The following is a 22,706-nucleotide window of genomic DNA, read 5'->3' on the forward strand; positions in this document are numbered from 1 at the left end:
GCACTTGAGCTAGTTTGAGTTCCATTTCTGTCACTTGCCCCAAAGTCACCTCCTGTGTAAAGTTCTCCCGGATGCCCCAGACATTGTAGGTCTCCTCCCAGGTGTGCTTCCACCACACCTGGCTCATGCCAACCCAAACAACAAAAATGATGCATTCATGCTATTATCGCTGCTGCTGTTATTTTCCACCATGGGCACAGTGGAAAGAACACAGGCTTTGGAGCTACTCTGATCTGGGTCCTAATCCCATTCATGCCACTTATTAGCTGTGTGACCTTGGAAAGGTTCCTAAACATCTCTGGGTCTCACTTTCCTCCTCTGTAAATTGGGGATGCTAATACTTTCCTTGAAAGGCTTTCTGAGAATCCAGTAAGATAATGTAGTAGAGTGACCAGCAGAGTGCCTGGCACTTGGTAAGTACTTGATAAATGGAGATTTTCTTCTATTTCACCTATTTTTCATTTGAGGAAGTGAGGTACCAAGGGGTAAAGAAATTTTTACATAGAAGGTTAGAATCAGTGCTGGTCCTCAAGTCCCTTAAGGCCCAGGCATTGACAAAGCAGCCAGGAAGTTTCCACCCACACATGAAAAGATGTTCATCATTATTAGTCTTTAGGGAAATGCAAACCAAAACCACAATGAGATATCACTTCACATGAATGAATGATGACTAGGATAAAAAAGATATGATAATAACAAATGTTGTTGACAATGAGGAGAAATTGGAACCTTTGTACACTGCTAGTGGGAATGCAAAATGTTGCAGTCACTTTGGAAAACAGTCTGGCGGTTCCTCCAAAAGTAGAGTAACCATGTATATGACTCAGTGATTCCACTCCTAGACATTATACCCAAGAGAACTGAAAACATATGTTCACACAAAAACTTGTACACAAATGTTCACAGCAGCACTATTCATAGTAGCCAAAAAGTGGGAACAACTCAAATGTTCATCAGCTGATGAATAGATAAACAAAATGTGGTATATCCATACAATGGAATATTATTCAGCCATAAGAAGGAATGAAGTACTGATACATGCTACAACATGGGGGAACTTTGAAAACATTATGCTAAGGGAAAGAAGCCAGTCACAAAAGGTCACATATTTTGTGATTCCATTGATATGAAATGTCCAGAATAAGCAAATCCATAGAGATAGAAAGTAGATTCATGGTTTCCAAGATCAGGGAAAGATCAGGAAAAAGAGGAGTGACTGCTAATTGGTACAGGGTTCCTATTTAAGGTGATGATAATGTTCTGGAATTAGAGCGAGGTGATGGCTGCCCAACCTTGTGAATATATTAAAAACCATTAAATTGTGCACTTTAAATGGGTGAATTTTATGGCACGCAAATTATATCTCAATTTAAAAAAAAAAAAGAAGAGAAAGAAGGCTCCATCCAGGAAACAGCCCTCTGTCGGACAGTGTGGCTCTGACATGCCACCCAGATGTGGTGACGCTGGGCACCACTCACAGTACTGACCTGCTCCTAGGATAGCCGGAGGTCCTGGTGGCCCCGGGGGTCCCGGTGGCCCAGGGGAACCAGGTCTCCCAAAGCCAGGTGGCCCAGGCAGGCCAGGAACACCTGGGGGTCCCTGGGGCCCGACGATGGTCTCCCCTTTCTGGCCCTGTCAAGTGCACAGTAACAGAAGAGAGAAAGCACCATTAGTCACTAGAAGTCCCGTCTGTTCTTTTTGTCAGGACATTGATAAGAAGTCAGTAAACACCCTCTATTGTTATCATCATCCTCAATCCTGGCACAAGCCAGAAAGTGGAAGACCTAAAGAGCGGTGGCCCAGTCGTTATGTTGAATGACAGCAGAGAAGCCTAGGGAGCCCTGGACTCAGAAGGGCCCTTGGAGCTCATCTAGTCCAGCCTCGGCATTTCACAGATGGAGAAACAGAGGCCTAGAGAGGGGCAGGGCTTTCCCGAGGTCCCAAAGCAAATCAGCAGCAGAGCTGGAAGGAGAACCCTGGTCTCCTGGCTTTGCTCGGTCTATGCTCATGGCGAGTTCCAGGGCCAGAATTTGCTCCTGGTCCCTGAGGGTCAATGATCTGGTCATAATCTCAGTGGAGACATAATTTGAACTTCTCTTTTGTGACCTGGAGAAACCTCTCATCCTAAGAAGACCAAGCCCATCTACAGGCTCCTTCTTTGATGAAATTTCAGAAGAATCAAATAGCCCCCTAAAAACATCTCCCTCACCTTCCCTTCTGCCCCTGTTATCTGATGTGTTTACCATTAACAACTCTTTGTGCTGAGTGAGTTTTCCACCGCTGATGTGAATAAGGCACGGTGGTGGGTTACCTGGAAGCTACCTGCGTGCATGTGGCCTTGGCTAGCTCCCTTTCCTCTGTGGCCTCTGCCAGGCTCCCCACCCATTAGCAAGTAGGGGAGAGAGGCCGACGCCCAAGGCCTGCCTGCAGCCTGTGGTGCTGTGACTGGCCATTGCTCCCAGCTGCCTCATTGCACTGGGGGGCTTCAGGGAGCGCCGTGACTCCCCGAGGAAGGTGTGTGGAGGGGTCGCTACTCACCGCCAGGCCTGGACTTCCCGGCAGGCCCGGGGGCCCTGACTCAGAGAAGCCGCTGTCAGAGGCTCCTTTTTCTCCTTTGATCCCCCTGTCTCTGTTCTCCCCCTGGAAGCAGAGAACATCCAGTAAGAGTCAGATGAACCAGTCTCTGACATAAGCCTGAGAATTTGGAAACACAGGCCAGATGTTGAGAAATGCTCACCTTCAAGCTGTTCAGAAAATGTCTCAGGTAAGTTGGATCCACAGGAGGGCCTGAAAAAGAAACGCTTTTTAAAAATCCACACTCAATCTCAGAAATTCAAACACCAAAGCCTCCAAGTTGGCAACCATGATGAGTTCCTAGCAGAAGTGACCCCACATTGGTTTAGCTGACAGAGGGGGCACTGGGCTAGGAAACAAGCACTAGTCCAGATCCTGTGACCCTGTGGCATACTAGGCTTGTCCCTGGTCCTCTCCAGGCCTCGTTCTGCAGATGAAGCTGGAAGGATCAGAACTTCCGGTCTCTCTTGACAATGTTCTATCTTGCACACGTGTTGCCCATGACTGGGTCTCTCAGGAATTCCACGGAGCTTGTGGACAGGGTGCTAATGTAATTAGCCTTACTTACTGGCTCAATTGGATTTCTCAGAAACAAAAATCAAGGGCAAGATCCAGAACAAGAGTTTGGATACCTGGTGGTCCCTGGGCCCCCTGGTCGCCTTTTTCTCCTTTTGAGCCGGGAAGACCCCAGGATCCTTTCTCTCCTTTAACACCTGCCACCAAATACACACACATTAAAAAAAAAAAAGACAGTGGAAAATCACCTTCATTCTATATAAAACATTTTTGAGACAAGTTTTGAAACTGAGCCCCTTGAGCTAAGTCTACTCAACAACAAAGGCCTACTGAGGGTATAAAATCCTTTGCTATAGGATGGAGAGGCAGAGGTAGATGCAGCAGACACAATTCCTGACCTCGGAAAGCTCTCAAGGAGACAGACACAGTGAGGGTAGCGCGAGGCAGGATGGAATAAGTACCATCCTCAAGGTGCCAGCAGTGCATCATGGGAGCCCAGCAGAGGCTACAATTAACTCCCCTGGACGGCTTCATGCACGTGGCCTGAGACTCAACACCAAGTCAAGCTCCCGGTACCATCTCACCTAAGCCTGGGCAGCACGGTGGTGTAAGGGGAGGGGAGGACTCTCTGGGAGTGCCACAGAGGACAGCTAACGGTGCTAAGTACTCCACTCGCAAAGTTGGAAGAGTGCCAACAGTGCGGTACGCCACTCCCCACAGGACTTGTGAGAAGCACTGCTTCTGCAGAACCGGCCTTACAGCCCTCTCTGCTCCCCCAACTCTCTATCTGGGAGAGGGGCTCAGAGAAAGCCTCCTGGGAGTACAGAGTTTGGGAAGGGAAGCAGTCCCCTTTCCGCACCTAGATGAGTGGGTGGACACTAGATCTTTGAGTTCCTGGTTCCCGAGAGAGATCAACTGACCAATGTGTGCCTACACACTGGGGATCCAGGAAAGCAAATCCAGCTCCACCCCCTCCTCCCCAAGGTCCACCTTGCACCAGGGGAAGGGAGAGCCTTGAATTGGGTCTGAACAAGCAGTTTGAGAACAGCCTGGACTTTGTAACCAAAAGTGACCAAAAACCCATGAAGCCAGATACCAGCAGGGACACCACCACCCAAGCAGGCCAGGAGTGACAGAGCCGAGCCAGAGGTCAGTAGTGGGGAAAAAAAAAAAGGCCTTTCCCTGTTTAAACTGCAAGCGTTCAGACTTCTCAATCAAAAGGGGCACACATGGTGTGACAGTGTGTGTGGGGACAGGGAACCAGAGTCACTGCTTGCCTGCAGGCTCCCGCCTCCTGGCCTATCCCCCCTCTAATGTGTGGTAGATAAGCTCCTATAGGCCACGAACATGCTGATGTTTACTAATCACTAAGAGCCAGTGCGTCTCACACTACACTGTGTATACACCTCAGAGGGAGCTTGTGCAAATGCGGCTCCTGATCTAGCAGGTCTGCGATGAGGCCTGAGATTCTGCATTTCTAACAAGCTTCCAGGAGGTGCTGACGCTGCTGGTCCAGGAACACTCTGAAGCAAAGGCCTTCTGAGCTCCCACGGCCTCCCCTGCATTAGCTCTTGGCATATTGCATTGTAACGACTTTTTAAATAGTTTCACCCAGCAGAGTCTAAGGGCCTGGGTGACAGGAAGAGCATGGGATCCATCTGTCTCAGCCCAGTGCATAGGATAGCACCAGGCAAGGAGAAGCTATCAGTGGATGTGTTATGAACAAACTAACACATGAATGGAAAAATGGAGTGCAGCCTGCTAGCTAGGAGGCTCAGCCAAGATGCACAGAATAGGCAGATGGATGACACAAGCAAACAGAGGTGCCCAGTCCCACAGCTTTTGTCCAGCTACCACCCTTCCCATGACACCCAGACAGATCTTCCTGACCACCAAGTCTACGCCCAGCACTGGGCAATTGGAAACCACCTCTGCAGAGATAGGAGGGTCAGGAAATGTCCCAGAGAAACAAGGTGAAGACAGGAGTGTGTACCATGAAAAGTGATGAGTTCTGAATTTCCAGGATATGTGGTACCAACCTAGAGAGAGAGAGAAAGCCAAGGTCATACACTGCAACCCTGTTCTGGTGTTTGCATGCACAGGGAGCCACAGTTCCCTGTCCTGGGGGTGAGGGGTGAGGTCATGGAGTCAGGCCTTCCTTGGGTGTTGTAACCCCCAAAGGCCCTGAGTTTCCCGGCATCCCTCAGTGCAAGGCATCCCAGGCCTTCAACTGGGGCAGGGTCGGGGGGTGGGGGCGGGGAGGGCATCATGTAGCTGAGCTGGGCTGAGACCTACTGGCCAAAAAACTCTGCAGAGGGAAAGCCCAAAGCTTTAAGGCAAAAAGTCATGGCAATTTTGGTCTGGTCAACTGTGAGTGTTCTTGCCCTCCCTTCTGATCAATCAGGATTGATTCATGTGAGAGGTCAAGCACTCGGGCAAGTGATGTACTCAAGCCATGAAGCTGGGCCAGCCATTAGCTTTGCTGTCATGTGTAATCAAAGATGAGTACACTGAACAGGAGTTGATGGTGGTGATAATTAATAAAGGGGAGTTATCATTAGATTGGGGGGCTATTCTAGACTTCCCATTAAGTGCCAGGGGTCTGGAGTCCAAGCTATTCAAGATAATATTCCTTCACAGTTCATCCCCAGATTCCTGCATTTCTTTCTTTTTTTTCTTTGTCTATTAAAACAGAGCCACCTGCCACCCTGCTTTTAATAGTCCACCTTCACCTTTTTCCCAGTTAATATGCAGAATCAAAATGATCCCTCTCACACCAGATCCTCCCATGCTTTTGGGTGCAGGGTCACAAGATGCTCAGGGGTCACCAAGAGAAGATGAGGGAAGGGGGCAGGAATCTTCGAGGAAGAATATTTCTAAGTTAACGATAAAGGCAGCAGTGCCCAGCTGATATCTTACAGCTATGCTGATAAAGTTGCTCCACTCCAGGGGTGGATTGTTAAGGGTGAATTGTTAAGGTATTAGAAAGGGCTGAAATGAGAAGGGGCTTGTGAAATGCTGGATGTGAGAGGAAGTATTTCTTTTTCAAATGTCCATTTTGAGAGCTGGTCAAGAAACATCCATGCCCCAGCCTGCATGGAGTCCAGCCAGGCAACATGAAATCAAAACCCAAAATGCTCTGAGTTCACCTTTGGCTTATTTTAAGGAACGTCATGACCCCCCAAGGCCATGGTCACAGCAAAGGGTCCTAGCACAGGTCACGGTAATTGCAGTAGCATTTTTACAACGCTCTTGAGTTTTTCAAGTACTGTCCCGTGGCCAGTTCATTTGAAGCCTGATATCATGTTTGCTGGGAGGGGCTTCGGGCACTAACTCACGGTGGGACCTTGCCTCTCTGGGCTGAGGTCTCCCTTTCTCTATGGCTGGGAGGCAGCCATCTCTCAGGAGGGTCTCTCCAGCCCTGACGTTTTAGGATTCCTTTCAGGCCACTGATGTAAACGTGCCTGGTTAGCTGTTGTCCTCATGTAGTTCTGGGAGCCAGCAGGCCCCTTGGTCACCTTGCACAGGTGGGTCCTATCCTCTGCCTTCCATGCTAGAGTTCCCAGGCCCTGGGCTGCAGACTTGGGTGTCTCAAAGTTTAGACATGGACAGATGTCTGGGCAAACACTCAGCCAAACTGCGTCATTTTAAAGCCTCTGACCCAAGTCTCATCACCACCTCCAACAGGCATCAATTAAGAACCCACTTCAAGGAATCTTCTAAACTGTAATTTGCAAGCTCCCGAGAACAGAGGCCACGCCTGTCTAGTTCACCCCTGTGGTCCCAGGGCCTCACTTGTACTTGACACGTGGTAAGTCCTTGATAAATATTTGTTGAATGAATGAGAGAATAGTTATGCACAGTTCCATGACTAATGCCTGTGCATGGGGAGAGGCCCATCCTCCCTGGGTTTCCCCACACCTAATACGGGTGACACCCTGGGGACACTGCACTGACCAGCTGGGCAACCAGGCACGTGTCTGACCCCTTGGGGTGCCTGTACCTGCTGCCTGGTGGTCAGGGGACCTGCAAGATAGCCCCAGCTCCGTCCGTCCTGTGACCTTAGACAAATCAGTGAGCTTGTCTGAGTCATAGTTTGTTTCCTCATTACAAAGGGGGAAAGAAAGTCCCTCCTCTCAGGGCTGTGTGCTGTGCAGTAATATGACAGTTGAGAAAGGACAGTTATAGACTTTAGCCCAAAGCTCCCAATGCAAAGAGCACTGGTTAGAATTGCCTTTTTATTCTCATCTGTATTTTAAGGGGTCTATTTCCCCCCTTCTTATACTGCTCCAAGCATGAAGCTAACATGCTAACATGAAGCTAACAAAAGACACTGCTTTTTGACTGCATTAAAAGACACACTCTGTCCACATGTGTGCCCTTAGAAGACCCAGTACGTTTCAGTGCCACAATCTATTATCTAGAAACCTCGAGTCACTCAAGGGTCTATATGCAGGTGATAGAAGACATCAAAGAGGACACTGACAGACAGAAGGGGCTCAATATAAAAGCTCATCTTCTCTGAGTTGCTTTCTATGCCAAAGCCTGCTCTATAAGGCAGCGACTATACGCTACTTACTGGCGTTTTGCAGTGTGGCCGGACTGGAACTGGGAAGACGGCCTGTGGGAAGTGAGAATGAGAGGAGGGAATCAGGACACCCGACTCCAGCTTAGGCTGGTCTGGGGCCGTTCTCCGCTCCTCCTTCAGGTCTCCCCCACCTCCCCACTGCCAACTTACTCCTTTGATCTTAATCACAGCTCCAGGTGGTCCTGGGGGGCCTGGAGGACCAGGTAGGCCAGGTGGGCCCTAAAGGGAGGAAAGAAAGGCCATTCCTGAGTTCGGGTTGTTATGAATTCAGAGGCAGCTGCAGGATACTTCCCCAGGGTTTGGAGACACAATGAGGAAAGGAGGGTCCTCTAAAGCCAACTAACTCTTCCCATAGGTAGGCCAGTCTCTTCCCAGAGCACACCTATATCCGTGGCCTCGCTGCAGCTTCACAACAGCAGAGCAAGTATCATCGCTGGTTTACAATTGGACATAATGAGGGCCAGAGGGGGGAAGTGACCTGCTCAAGGCCACACAGCAATTCATGGCGGAATGGAGACTGGAAGCCAGATTCTGACCCCAAGAGCAGTGCTCAGAGGATACTGAGCCCACCACCTCTATCGACGCATCCCTCATATGGAGGGGCGGGTGGAGTGAGGCCTTCCCAGGATACAGTGCCTGGGAGAGCCCCTCATAAATGTAACAATAAACGCCAACTCCTGTTAGATGGCAGAGTCACTTTCAGAGCCAGGTCAGCCTGGCCTTGACACCATGCAATGTTTTCTCCGCCAAGCCTGGAGCCCAAGCTGGACCTGCAGTGGAAGCTGCAGGAGGGGAGGGGGAAGGGGAGGCTATGACCACAGGTGAGCAGCCTCCGGCCCACGAGAAGCTCCACGTGATCACTCAAGTGCAGGCACCGGTGTCTGCTGTACCTGGAGCCCCGGTAGGCTTGGTGAGTGAGTCAGTGCCCAGTGATTCCATACGATTGCATGTCTGCATTTCTAGGCATACAAAGCAGCGACCATGGGGCGCAAACAGAAGCAGCAACACACTCTGAGCTGCGTTTGTGTGCAGCAAATGGGGGACCTTCAGTGGGTCACTAACTTGTACAGGCCCTAGTTTCCTCCTGTGTAAAACAAGAACGCCACTGAGTTTCTCTTAGGAGAGTTACTATCAAGACTGAGATCCTGTCCTCAAAAGCACTTTGTAGAGTGTCTGGCACACAGTAGGTGCTCAATAAATGCTGGCTTCCTTATTGCAGACGTGGGACCCTGCTGATGCTCCGGTGTCCGTCATCTTGTGAGGCCCTGCCTGCACAGCTTATCGACCTTCCACGTTCTCTCAAAAGCGCTCACCGAGCACCCCCAGCAACACGTGAAACCCCCAGGACTGTGTAACCCAGGAAGGACGGGATATTACCCGAGTCAGAAGACCTGCGATTTGAAACCAGACTTCTTGAGAAAGCCCAGATCGTGTTCTCCCACCCTCCCTCTGGGGTCTGGACGAGAAAGCTTACGCCCCACTAAGGTGGATTTGGTGGCAGGGACCTCCTGAGAGCAAGCCGGAGGACAGGGCTGGGCTGGAGGATCTTCGGAAGTGGCAGCAGAGGAAGAAGAAGAACGTTCCTGACCATTCTGTCCACGAGCCCCGCCCACTGGACCTGCCACTCGCCCGCCCCTCCTCTGGACACTGGCCCTGGGGCCGCGTCCCTGGGGTGGCATGGGGCTTGGTCCCTGGTGTGGCACTCACCGGCATCATGACCGCTCGATCTCCTTTGGTGCCTTTGAGGCCATTCAGTCCTGGGCGACCCTGAAACCCACGGGAGAGGCCTTAGTAAACCCACTGCCCGCAGGCCAGCCTGGCCCGCGTGTCCTCCCTCACATGCAATATGAGAAACCCCAACACCTACGGGTCGTCCAGGGAGGCCAAATTCTCCTTTGTGTCCTGGTGGTCCTCTGGGCCCCTGGAGGCAAAGTAAATACCAGATTAGAAAGAGAAAAATACTGTATGATGTCACTTATATGTGGAATCTAAAAAAGCCAAAGTTGTAAAAACTGAGTAAGATGGTGGTTAGCAGGGGTAGGAGGGTGGGGGAATAGGAGAGGTGAGGTTTAAGGTACAAACTTGCAACTAGTAGACAGCTAGGTCCTGGAGATCTAATGCACAGTATAGTGAATATGGACAGCAACACTGTATTAATATTACAATCTTCAAACTGCTAAGAGTCTAGATCTTATTTATTCCAACCACAAAGAAGAAATGATAATTATGTGATGTGAGAGAGCTGCTATCTCCACAACAGCAATCGTATTGCAATATATAAATGTATCAAATCAACATGTACACCTTAAATGTACACAATGCTGTATGTAAAATATATTTCAATTAAAAAAGAAAGAACAGAAACTCAAGGGCTAGGGAGATGGGGGGCATCCAGCCTACCTTTGTGGGCAGTGGTGACAATGAACCACTAATAGGAGGATGGAGGGCAAGGAGAAGTTATGAAATGTCCACCTGCCTGGCTCCTTGTCCCCTGGCCTCTCTGTCCTCAGCTGGACCCACTTGCTCAGTCCCTCCTGCAGGGCTCTACCCCAGTCCAGACGCTGGACCCAACCCTCTCAGCCAGTCAGAGCTAACAAAGAAGCAAGAGGTCAGTAGCTCCGGGCCTCAGCTCCCAGGTAGCCGTGTGCTGGGCCAGCTCAGAACGTGGACCTTTGCCTTAGGTCTTATGTCCCAGGGTTCTCCATGTCCCCCGTTGGAATAATGCAGCCCTGCTTCACTCCTCATGTCAGCCAAGCCCAATAACCTGCTTCAGGATTTGGTTCCTGCCTTGCTCCCACCTGTCCCTAAAGACCAGAATCTTGGCCTGGCGCCCCACTTCTCCAGATGAGCCCCTGCCCATGGACCGCATTCCAGTGCTTGCTTCTGTGTCCCCATGCTCCAGAGCCGCTGCCCTGTTCCAACTTCCTGCCGGAACCCTCATGCCTTCCAGCATCCAGGATGCATACAATGTACCACCTCTTCCCAGAACAAGCTCTACTTCCAGTTGACACCTTTCCTGTTTTGTAACTGGGTCTGTCCTGTCTCCCAGGGGAATGACTAGTTTAAGCCTGGGGCCTATCAAGCCCCTTCTTCCTGCTCTATTAATGTATTCAGACTTACCCTGAAAAACGGCGAATAGACTGTGTTGAGATAGGCTCTGTATGTAAAGTACCCAGACCAGGTTACTCTCAGGAAAAGAAAAGCAAGGAGTTAACAGGCCACAGGCCACGTGGTGGTACGTTCTAGTGCAGGGCTTCTCAAACATCAGTGTGCGCAAGTCACCTGGATCTCATCAAAATGCAGATCCAGTAGATCCGGGGTGGGGCATAAGGCTTTGCTTTTCCAACAAGCTCCCAGGTGATGCTGCTGATGCTGGTCCATGGGCCACACTTCGAGTAACAAGGCTCTAGTGTTGTAAGCTATACTAGTCATGAGGGCCATAGACAGCCCATATGACACCTTATGCAAATTAGAAGAAGGTGCCCCCTTACTGTCTGTGCAAGCTATGCACAGCTGGGCTTCAGTGGCAATAACTGTGCAAGCTATGCACAGCTGGGCTTCAGTGGCAACAACTACCCTGGCCATCTGCAGCAGCTTGCCGGCCACCATTGCTAACAATTAGTATTTCCCACCATACTGGGTATTAGTAAGTGTTACCCAGTGGTTAACACAAGACTCTCCCAGTCTGCCTTAGTCTGCAGCTAGGGCCAAGGACACCTCTCCAGGGCATCCATTCTGCCTGACTTAAGGGACCAAAGGCTTTAGAAGGTCCTTTGAAGGATGCACCTTGGAGGTCATGGGCCATTCATCAAGGACACGTGCCTGTTAGAGAAATGTGAGTTCCTTTCTCCCCAGGCCTGAGATCCAGCTTCAAACAAACCCTGCATTCAAACCCCAATGTGCAGTTCTCCAGCTCAAAATGTTTCAGAAGAATGAAGGTGTCAACTGGAGGCAGTGAGGTGTGCTGGGAAAAACCTGGACACAGAGTTTGACAGGCTGGGTTCAAATCCCTGCTGTGTCACTAACAAGCTGTATGGCAGTGGGCTAGTTACTTAACCTCTTTAACCTCGGTTTCCCAGTCTATAAAATGGGGGTTCTGACATTAGCCTCTTAGGGTGGTGAAAATGAAATGAGGTGATCTGTGTTGAAGCATCACTGTCTGACCCATGGTGGATATTCTATGAGTTTTCTTTGTTCTTTGGGAAGAAATATACGAGGGGCAAGTTTAGGGTTCATCTAGAGAGAACTGGTAGCTTAAAAATTGTTCAGCAGCCCCCCAAAATTATAGATTCCTGGAGCAGTAAGGCAAGAAGGACCCTATCATGTCATCTAGTACTCATTCAATACCCTCACTTATAGATGGGAAGACAAAAGCCCAGAGAGAGAAGAGGACTTGTTTGAGGTCATACAGCAAATGGGCAGCAGATCCAAGACCAGAAGCCAAAAGGCCCAGGTTCCCTGGGTAATGACAATCTTTAGCTGGCAAGACCTGTACAACTGTGGGTCTCACCACCATCCGCTTCCCCTCTCCTTCTGGACACAGAGCTAAACCACATTTCTGAGACCTATCCCCACCCCCACTCCCACTCCCGCCTCCTGCATCAGAGGTCTGGCCAGAAGTGGAGTTCATCATCTTCCATGATCTCTTCCCCCTCCCCAACCTCAGCCTATCAGCTGGAAGATGCCACTGTGGCCTTGAATCCACCAGAGGGCAGAGTCACAGGATGCAAGCATCCTGGATCCCCGAGTCACTGCTTGGAGGGGAGATGTCCAACTGGGAACCACCACAGTGGGCTCTGCATAAGTGAGAACTAAGCTGCTACTGTGCTGAACCACTGAGATTTTATTTAATTGCAGTTAGCCTACCCTTGACACAGATACATTTTGCCACATCCTTTTTATTTTCACAGCTGGGACAACTCAATCTAGTTGAGCCAAAGTACGATAAATGCTTCAAACCTCAGTCCAGATGCAGGGGCGAGACGCTCTGGCTTACCATTGGTCCCGGGGCTCCACGCTCTCCAGGTTCACCCTAAAACAGGGAGACACAGACTTGTCACTCAGATGAACACGGTTTGCGACAGAAACAAAGATAGGATGTAGAAGATGTGTGCCTTCAGGGTCTGGTGACATAATTACCTTTTGGCTCCTCAGCCTTTCCAGAGGAATATCCCCCGTCAGGATGGCGCCTGGCTCTCCCTTCTCACCCTGCAATTCAGAGAACCTTTTGATGAAGCCGGGCCTCCGCCTCACCGCCTTATCCAGAGGCTCATCGCCATGATTTCTCTGGCCTTCACGCTGCCTCTCCAACCCCACTGCCCGACATGACCTCTTGCTAGAATATTGCGCAGCCTCCTAAGTCATTAAATGTTCTCTGGACTGTTCCCTCCATGTACCATCAGTTACTGTCTGAAAGCACAGGTTGGGGTCCTGCAAGCCCCTCTGGGGCTCCCGCTGCTGCCAGATCAGCGTCCCCACTCTCAACCCTCCAGGAATCAGTCCCAACAAGGTCCGTCCCACCTCTGGCTGTGTGGCTCCCCCCTGAGAACCTCTGGCTCCTAATATATTTGGTGGCTTGCTTTCCTAACAACTCGACTTGAGATCTGTTCCCACCTAGAATCCTTAGTCTTGTTAAAACATCTAAAATTGGGAAAGTGATGACAGCATGAACAGTGGAGGCCTCTCCAACACAGGGGCCCTGAGTCTCCATGTGGAACTTTGCCTCCAAACTCCAGGCTCCTGTGCAAATGCTCACTTGATCAGGCAAAGTTATCTCAGTTGCTGGGAAATAGGGGTGATGGGTAGACTGGTGGCAGGGACACAGGATCCTGCCCCCAATCCTGTGCTCAGCAGGGCCATCTACTATCCCAGGAGGCTTCCAAGAAGATATATGTCCAGAGGAAAGGCCAGGGAGAGGAACCATTGAAGGCTCTGGCCCCAAACTTCAATGCTAGCCCCTGGGGAACTGGGCTGGACCACACGCAAGTCTCCCTTCAACAGGGCTGGAAGCAGCCAAGGCAGTGGTGCCAAAGCAAGCCAAGCAGCCTCTCCTCTCCGTCCCCCAAGCCCACACCTGATATTTGGATCTTACCACTTCGCTGGTGAGGAAAAATAGTCCTGAGCACGCCAGCAGCAAGAAGAAGCAGGCACAAAAGCATTAGAGGCAGAGCGAGAGAAAGCGTGTTGGCTGCGAGGATCAGAGCAGACCTGCCTCGGCGCTCTTCCCAGTTTTCAAAGTGGCAGGGGATTAGGGAAGAGATGGCACGTACGTCCCTCTAGATCCACCCGACCTTGCCACATAGAAAACAGAGCGTTTAAAGCAAGAGCCAATCCTGCTTGACCAGGCCTCCTCCCAAGCCAGAACTGCCCTGACCCCACGCCATCTCTGTAGGCTCGTGGCAGCAAAAGGCATCCCAAGACATGGTCCCGTGTAACGCTAAACTCAGACCCAGCACACTGAACCCTCCACCCCCTGGAACTGTGGCCCAACAGACACTGGAGACTCTCTCCCCCTCCGTGGGGCTAGCGGGAAATGGTGGGGGGAGGAAGGAAAGAGAGTAGCCTAATGCTCTCTCCTCTTAGAGACACACACCCTCCTTGACTCCCCAAGGCAGGCTCAGGGCTGCTCCCACTGGCTTTGTACAGACCACCGTTACAGCAATGACCACGTACTCTGCTGGCTGTCTGCATGTCTGTTCCTCACATCTTATTTCTCTATCCCTAGTGCCTAGTATAGGAAACCGGCTGGCACACCTTAGGGAATGGATGTAATCTGGATGAGTGTATAAATGGATGGATGAATAAATGAATCCAATCCAGAATAACTGCAATCCATTTATGGACGTCACTCTCCCCTTATCTATAAAAACCAACTGGGAAATTAATTCTAAGAGGCAAATGTGGAAGGGTACAAAGATCATTTCAATGCCCTTGGAATTTTCAGGAAGTGCTCTGCATGCTAAATATTCCAAAACTTCTGGACCAAGACTGCCATCCAAGTGCGGAATGCCCCCGCTTATACTAATAATAGTTTAATAAAATAATGATTTCTAAATATTAGCATCATTGTATTCATTACTTATACATCTTTTCATCCAACAAATGTTTTAAGTGCCATTTGTGTACCAGGCGCAGTGCTAAGTACTGGAGCTACAGAAAAGAAAGTGGATGTGCCTGCCCTCGGGGAGTGCACACTCTAATGCAGGTGCCCGCAGGCAGTTAGACAAAGCACAGCATTCAAGGGAGCGTTGGGTTGAGTTCTCTTTCCAAACTATGACGAAAATCTGTTTCTCCACCCACCCCACCTTCACTCTGGAGGAACATTGAGATCATGAAAGTTAACAGCCGGGGAGTGACTGCTACTAGATACAGTGTTTCTTTTGGCATGATGAAAATGTTCTAGAATTAGGTAGTGGTGATGGCTGCACAACCTTGTGAATATACTAAAAATCGCTGAATTTCACAATTGAAAGGGGTGGATTTTATGGTGTGTGAGTTATATCTCAAAATTTAAAAAAGTTAACAGCTACTTTCAGCCCATTTGAAATATTTACCAAACTCTAGAGCACAATCCCACCCAGATAGCTGGGCCCTTCTTACCTGTTCTCCTTTTAGTCCTGGAAATCCAGGCACACCAGTGTCACCTTTTGGTCCTCTGGGTCCCTAGAAGGAATCATTGGAGGGTATTCGGTTGTTTGTTAAGATTAAAATGCTTTAACTAAACAAAGTTGTTGTTGTTCCAAAAAGTAAAAGAGCACAGAGTGCCAGTGGAAGTCACAATTAGTCACGATGTTTTCCTAATATTAAGTGGTCTAGAAATTGTGGTCTGGTGGAAAGAAGACAGCACTGAGTGTTAGGAGGCCTGGAGGCCCCACTCCTCTTTGAACTGTGGTTTCCTCCAATGGACACCATTGAAACTGCCTGCTGCCTCTGCTCACCCATGGGTCCTCGGGGCCGTCCTGCAGCCCACCGCCCCCATCATTCACCCTCCATGACTCCTGCCCCTTCTCTGGCTCCCCACTACCTACGGGATGGGATCCAAACACCCTAGCCTGACACCCAAACTGATCCCAGCCGGCCTCAGCGCCTCATCTTCCACTCCCGTCACTCCACCAGGGGCGAGCCTATCCCCTTAGCCTCTCTGCACCCCTCACCCGCCCGCCACCACCATTCCCTCTGCAGAACCAAAATTCTGCACACCCGGTCAGAGGTGACCTCGTCTCAACTCCAACATACACTTAATATCTGTGACAATGACTCACACAGCCAGACGTCTGCCCCCAAAAAAGAGTTTCAACACTTTATTGCAATTTACCTTTTCACAAGTCCCTACCTTCTGGGTTAACGCAGTGGCCTTCAAATATTTGTTATTATTATTTTTTAGCAGTGAAACTCTTTTCATTCTCCTTTTTCAAGTAAAGTCAAACAAAAGCCCAATGTATAAAATACGTCAAATGGAGCCTCGGCAGTGGCCTGGATCCTGCCTACTTGGCCCCCTCCTTACTCCTGAAGTGGTCCCAAAGGCTCTTCTGAGGAGCCTAGGGCTCCCTCGGGAACACAGAACCAGTCATTTAGAGAAAAATGTGTCTGGAACACGCTCTGGCTTTGGAGCAGCCAAGCTGGGGCTGGAGATCAAGCTCAGAGTTCTGGCCTCTTCTCTTCCTAACTAAGAGGTCTTCTCCATGGCTGCCACCCTCTCCTGTTTTTTAATGTCTAGTTCCCATGTATTTTTAGTGTCAACATAGCACATGCTTCTTTTAAAAAATGTAGAAGTGCAGAAAAGTATAAAAAAAAGAAAAAGATTATAATTCTACCATCAACAAAAAATTTCTATTACATTTTTTGATACATTTCCTTCATTTATCCTGGAAGCAGCGCATGTCACCATTGGCATTAGGCCTTTCAGAGCTGCAATGTATGGAGAAATTGTGCAGATTTCACTCTGGAGCCTTGGGCTTCAGTGCAGGCTCAAACTTTTAGACTAAACTGATCACTTTCTACACAGAAATGCATTTTCACCTTCCATGGTGGAAGCCCCATAGCGTGGTGCACACAGACTATTAATTTTGGACTTCCAGGCTACGATTCCCCTCTCTCCATCCGCCATCGCCACCATCCTCTCTCTCTAGGGATTTTATCTACTCGGACTCTATCTATTTGAAATGCTTGATTCATCTACTCATTTATAGGTAGCCAACCACAGACTCCAGCTCTGGCTCTGGCTGCCCTGGGCTAGAAAGAGATGAACAAGACCTGACCCCCTGCAAGTTGGTCACAGTACAGTTGAGGAAAAAACGATAAGGGCACAAATAACTGTTATTCAAGGCAGAAAAGAACGACAGCAGAGGTGAAAATAAAGCCCTATGGGATTCAAAGGAGGGAAGGATCACTCCAGATGGGGGCAACGAGGAAAGGCTACATGAACAAGACGGCGCTAGAGGTCAGTTGTGCAGATGGAGAGGAACAGCATTCCAGGTGGAAGGAACAGAATGCACACAGCCTCGGGGCACAAAGGAAGATGGCTACTGTGCTACTCACTGGAAATCCTGGCAGCCCAGGGATGCCCTCGGAGCCCTGTGACACAGACAGACAAAGCAGGCAGGTTAGGAGCAGCATTTCCAGGCCAGCAGGAACCTGTACCTCAGGGGCCCACTCCCTCCAGCACCTTCCAAAGGCCCAAGCATGTTCCCACACAGTGGGGCTCAGGATCCATTTTGCAGAGGATGCCGAGGCCCGGGAGGGGAAGGAACCGTGCAGTCACACACTAGTTAGCACAGAGCCAGGAACGGCTCAGGAGTCTGGAGCCTCTGCTCCCCCGAGCCAGGACTCTCGGCACTTTAAGTCCCAGCCTCCTCTTCCGTGAAATCACTCCGCGTCAGAAACTTCTGGGGCAATGAATGCAGTGCTCAACCTCCACAAATATTCTCAGAAAACAAGTTCCTAAACTCTGAGGAGTGGGCCCAAAGGGTGTGCTGGGAAATTTGGGGGTGGAAGTGGGGGCAGTTGGTGAGACTCAGTTCTTTTCCCTCAGTAAGAGGGAGAATTTTAAAGGACCAGCCATTTTAAAGGCTCCAGGCAACAGAAAATTTGTGGTTCACTCCACATGGGGCCACGACTCTTTTTCCTCCAAGCCCAGATACCCACATACCTATTAAAGACATAAGAGTTTGGCAGAATACATATATAGAGAGAGATATAACTGAATGGCCACAACTTTCTCAATATACTGTACAGTCGTCCCTGGGTATCCGAGAGGTATTGGTTTCAGGATCCCCTGTGGATACCAAAATCTGCAGATGCTCAAAGCCCTTATATAAAATGGTGTAGTGTTGGCATATAACCTACATACATACTCCATATACCCATACACTTTAAATCATCTCTAGATTACTTATAACACCTAATACAATGTAAATGCTATGTAAATAGCTGTAAAACCAATGTAAAAGCTATGTAAATAATTGCCAGCATGCAGCAAATTCAAGCTTTGCTTTTTGAAGCTTTCTGGAATTTTTTTTTCAGCACTTTTTATCCAAGGTTGGTTGAATCTGAGGATGCAGAAGCAACAAGGGACTAATATATATATAATATACTATATACATATATCTATATGGTGTACATATAGTAGAGTGGAAAAGTATAAAGGTACAGCTGGGAGGGAACTGCCTCTGAGTAGGAAAATCTTGATCTTCCGTTAGGGACGGAGGGGACCCTTGAGGGCCTGGATTTGCCAAACAGGAGGACAGGGATTGGGACAGAAGGAGGATTCTCGGGTGGGGAAAAGAGAGAAGGGGTGGGGGCAGACAAGGCCCAAGGACTCTTAGAACAGAGATGTTGATTCTTAGATCTTAGGCTGTCTGTGTTTTGCTTTAGAATTAAGCCACCTAACACTCTAAACCCCCAATAGTTTGGGAAAAACTTTTGTGAAATGACTTGCTTGTTTGCTTTAGGGTTTGCTTACTGGGGTGTTTTGGATGATTTTAGTAGAAATCAAGGAAAGGGAGACCCACTGGATGTAGTATAGAAGAGACAGTGAAATGACCCATCAACAGAGGCCACTCAGCAGAAGGAGATACTGGTTCTAAAGGAATCGTGCAGATATTTGCAGAAGCCTTGGGGAGAGCACTGAATTTTCCCCAGGATATGGACGGCAGAGGTTCAGGCCAGCCTCACTGGGGAGTGCAGGGCGGGTGGCCCCGGCAGACACCTGGACTGCACAGCTGTGGAAGTATAAGCCTCAATCTCCATGTCGGCTTCCACAGAGTGCCACAGTTTGCAAAGCAGTTTCGCATCCATCACGTCTTATAAGCTGCCCCAAAGGCTGGAGAGGTGTTATCAGAGAGATGATGAGAGTCTCAGAGCATTATGTAGAGGAGATGGGGCTGGAACCCAAGGCTCCTAAGGCCAGAGCTCTTTCCTCTCTCCCCAGCTGTCACCAGCAGATATGGAAGATGCAGTGTGGATTCATTGCACAGACTGCAGGAGGAAGCTTCCTTCCTCTTAGGTCCTGTTGTGTCATGGACTGACGCTGTGGACTTGCAGAAATAAGGTAGCTTCTTTGTGTGTTCCTGATCTCTAAATGGGGCCAGAAAGACTGAAGCCAGTCACGTTCCCTCCTCATGCGCCAGTTTCCCCATCAGCACAAGGATAGGTCTCTCTAGGCTCCTCCCATTCTGGGAAATGAGATCATGTAAATAAAAGCATGCCCAAAGCACTGCTCAGACATCAATCAATTTGTTACTTATGATTCTCTGATTTCCATTACACATATTTCTGATGCAAGGGACTGGAAGCTTCCACTGCATTGGACAAAACTCCCTGCACAAATCAATGTGACAGCAACTTCTCAGAAATGCAAAGCTCTCTTTCTATTCTACTACTTCAAGACACTCTAGCTCTATGCTTCAGGAGCTCAAAGGATTCCAAACCAACCCAACTTAGTTTCAGCTGGGGCCTCTGGGTAGGACCCTCACTCTAGGGCAGCTGTGGATACACACCGGAGGCCCGATGAGCTCAGGAATGTCCGAGAGATTCATGAATCCATGGGTGATGTTGATCAAAGGCTGAAAAGAGAAAAATCAGACAAAGAGACAGAGGGTGGCACGTGTCCCACCTTGCTCCTGGCAGTGAGGCTTTAACTGAAGTCACCCCGCATGGCAGACACAAGCAGACACTGACAACACCCACCCACTGCCAACACACCCATCCCTCCCACTTACAACACAGCCCTGAGCCGCCTTATAACTTTCCTCTTCGATTAATCTTAAAATTGCACCATACATAAATGCCTTTTTTCTTTTATAATTTTAAATATATAAATTTAAATATTATATTTATATGTTATATAATTATAAATTAATATTAATACCCACAGAAAACTGTTGTTGGGTGTGTGTGTGTGTGTGTGTTTGTCCATGTGGTTATTTTATATAAATGGCATCAGGCTGTAGGTATTATTCGTCAACTTGCTTTTTTCACTCAATCATACAGCATGGAGGTCTTTCCATATGGAAGTTTTTGGTATGAACATTTTTAGTTTTAACAGATTGCCAAAGAGCTGTCTAAAGGGGCTGTACAACTTACACTTCCAACAAAGTATGTGAGATTATCTACTTCACTCCACCCTTACCTATACTTGATATTTTTTAATCATACTTCAAAAAAAAAAAACTCTAGTCATTCTTTTTTCCACTTATTTGGGACTTTTTGTCTTTCTGTCATGTACCAGTATGACATTATTTCTCTTGGAAGGGCCACAGTTTCTCACAAATGTGATGTTCTAATATTCAGTGGAGTGTGACTGTGTCCCAGCCCACATCCCAGTCTTCTCTCCAAATTTCCATCGCTCTCCACCCACCCCCATGCCCATCAGCTCCCTGTGCCTTGGACACACCCATGTTTTTCTCTTCTGTGCTTCGGCTCAGAGTGTCTTGACCACCTGAGTTCTGGAAGTCCTGTCCTCCATACTTACCTGGTGAATCCTTCTTAGCTTTCAAGTCCCTGCTCAAGGAGACTTCTTCCAGAAAGTCTTCCTTGATTTCTCATAACCTAAACCATCTTTCCTCCCTCGTTCCCCCACTTATGTTCCTTGCCTCTCGGTTACAGCTCTGTTACACTCAGTCTCCTGACTGCAAATGCTGCCAACCAGAAGAGAGGGTTCTGGACACACTATGTGTGACAATAGTGGTACCAGGGTAGGAACAGACAGGTGGGCCATGCTGGCAGGTAGGAACTCCAACACCAGATGCCAGCTATGTGTCCCCTGCATAAAGAGCAGCCCTGAAGGCCCTGAAGTTGTGGACAACCTTCCCTCCCCTTTAGCAAAAGCAGCCATGCTGGTGATACCTGGTGATACTCACACTAGATAAGACCTCGATGCGCCCTGGTAGCCCCCTGGGCCCAGGGGGTCCCACAACGCTGGCTCCATCCATCCCTCTTTCACCCTGGATATAGCAGTGAGAGTGGAAAAAAATTCACTGTATGTGGATAATGCTCCTAGAACCAGGCTGAAAATTTCTCTCACCCCCACTTCAGATCTGTGACCTCACCTTGGGTCCCTGGTCTCCTTTTTCTCCTTTGGGACCCTGGCAAAACAGACAAACAAATATTCTTTGGGTTTTTTTCTATTCACTTTGCCCACTCTCCATCTATCCTCCCATCTTGCCATCTCTCCCTAAGCTCTTACAAGGATTTTGTCCCAGATAATGGGAGCAAAAGATGAGGGGCAAATTCCCCTTACAGAGTCCGAAGGAAGGAATATCTCACAGACAGTAAGAGGACCAGAGGCCCTCTCCCAGCACGGAGTGAGTGTCCTTTTGACCCTGAACCCAGAGCCCTCTGCATCTGGGGTGGGGTGGAGGTCTTCCTATTCAATCATGGAGGGGGCTGTGCTGCTCCCCTTTGCGAGGCTCAGCTCCTCCTGCACTGGTGTGCTCAGCTCTGGGTACCACTTGGATCTCAAATATAATGAGATCCTGGGGATTGGTCCTCTTGAGAGCAGGTATCATAGCAGAAGATGGACAACACCTCCCTGGGGGGTAGATGTAGTGGGGAAGGGTACTTGTTAAGAGCATGGGATTCTGAAACGGGGCAAAGTGTGAGTCTTGAATGGGCAGCAGGAAGGAGGCAATGAAGCAGAGATGCTTGATGGTAAGGGACTGCGGAGAGAGAGAAAGATAATTTTCAAGTTTTCCCACATGATGTTTTGTGCAAAACCTCTGTGCTACTCCTCAAAGAAACAAGCTATAAAGAGCACCTGGTCTCCCCACCACACAGCTGGAAGCTGGAGGCGCAGAGAGGGTGAATTAGTGAAAGTAGCAGAGTCAGGATGGCACCCCACAGCTTCTCCACTCCAGTGTGACAGCATGACAGTCCTCAAAATGAAGGTGTAAAAAGTCAACCTACACTTGAAGCCGTTGGTCCAGAGATTCCAGGCTCATGCAACAGCCTGATGCTCCCAGAGCCTTCAGTATCCTAGGGAAGGAAGAAGAATGAGAATTTCAGTACTGATTCCCAAGCACCTCCCTGCGCCAGGTGTGGTGCTGGGAGCTGGGGCTCAGTGGGGAATCAGCACCACCTTGGCGTTCAGTTAGCTGGCCTTTCCAGTAGTCCTTAGTGCACGTTGTTCTTTAACCACAGAAAGGAGGAAAAGTACCTCAAATCCAAGTCCCATTGCACATCCAGGGCCTTGGGGCCCAGGGGGTCCAGGGGGCCCTGGGGGTCCCATGACCCCAGGAGCGCCAACTTGTCCATTTTTCCCTGGGGGTCCTGGTAAGCCTCTGTTGCCGGGATCACCCTGTAAGGAAGGGGACAGGCTGATTATCTAGCCTTGGAGTCACTCATGGAAGGAGCAACATCCGCAACTGAGTCAAAAAATTGTTCTTTGAACTTAATTAGATTGTTGGATTCTCTGATCAGCGCTACTTAATTGTCCAGAAACAGCCATCTTGCCAATTGACATTTCACTTGGAGATAAGCTAATGGCGCTCATTGAATGAATTAGGGTGGAGAGGGTGAGAAAGGAGAAAAC

General features: G+C 49.1%; 1 protein-coding gene across 5 annotated transcripts in view; it reads right to left on the reverse strand.

The window, feature by feature from the left end:
• The window catches only part of COL15A1 (collagen type XV alpha 1 chain), a 98,205-nt gene that overhangs the window by 12,346 nt on the left and 63,153 nt on the right, over positions 1 to 22,706 (reverse strand). For 4 of the 5 annotated variants that reach the window (XM_061200195.1, XM_061200194.1, XM_061200198.1 and 1 more), the window contains 18 exons: positions 22,332 to 22,472; positions 22,082 to 22,150; positions 21,226 to 21,261; positions 21,037 to 21,120; positions 19,675 to 19,740; positions 17,216 to 17,251; positions 15,278 to 15,340; positions 12,818 to 12,886; positions 12,675 to 12,710; positions 9,546 to 9,599; positions 9,386 to 9,445; positions 7,829 to 7,897; positions 7,670 to 7,711; positions 5,084 to 5,129; positions 3,207 to 3,287; positions 2,738 to 2,787; positions 2,539 to 2,640; positions 1,488 to 1,632 (listed from right to left, as the gene is read on the reverse strand). In XM_061200195.1, the coding sequence (XP_061056178.1) occupies positions 1,488 to 1,632; positions 2,539 to 2,640; positions 2,738 to 2,787; positions 3,207 to 3,287; positions 5,084 to 5,129; positions 7,670 to 7,711; positions 7,829 to 7,897; positions 9,386 to 9,445; positions 9,546 to 9,599; positions 12,675 to 12,710; positions 12,818 to 12,886; positions 15,278 to 15,340; positions 17,216 to 17,251; positions 19,675 to 19,740; positions 21,037 to 21,120; positions 21,226 to 21,261; positions 22,082 to 22,150; positions 22,332 to 22,472 (1,249 nt within the window). The remainder of the gene's footprint in view (positions 1 to 1,487; positions 1,633 to 2,538; positions 2,641 to 2,737; positions 2,788 to 3,206; positions 3,288 to 5,083; positions 5,130 to 7,669; positions 7,712 to 7,828; positions 7,898 to 9,385; positions 9,446 to 9,545; positions 9,600 to 12,674; positions 12,711 to 12,817; positions 12,887 to 15,277; positions 15,341 to 17,215; positions 17,252 to 19,674; positions 19,741 to 21,036; positions 21,121 to 21,225; positions 21,262 to 22,081; positions 22,151 to 22,331; positions 22,473 to 22,706) is intronic. The other variant, XM_061200196.1, reaches the window with a different exon arrangement.

Source organism: Eubalaena glacialis, chromosome 9 (genome assembly GCF_028564815.1).
Source record: "Eubalaena glacialis isolate mEubGla1 chromosome 9, mEubGla1.1.hap2.+ XY, whole genome shotgun sequence".
Classification (NCBI taxonomy): Eukaryota; Metazoa; Chordata; class Mammalia; order Artiodactyla; family Balaenidae; genus Eubalaena; species Eubalaena glacialis.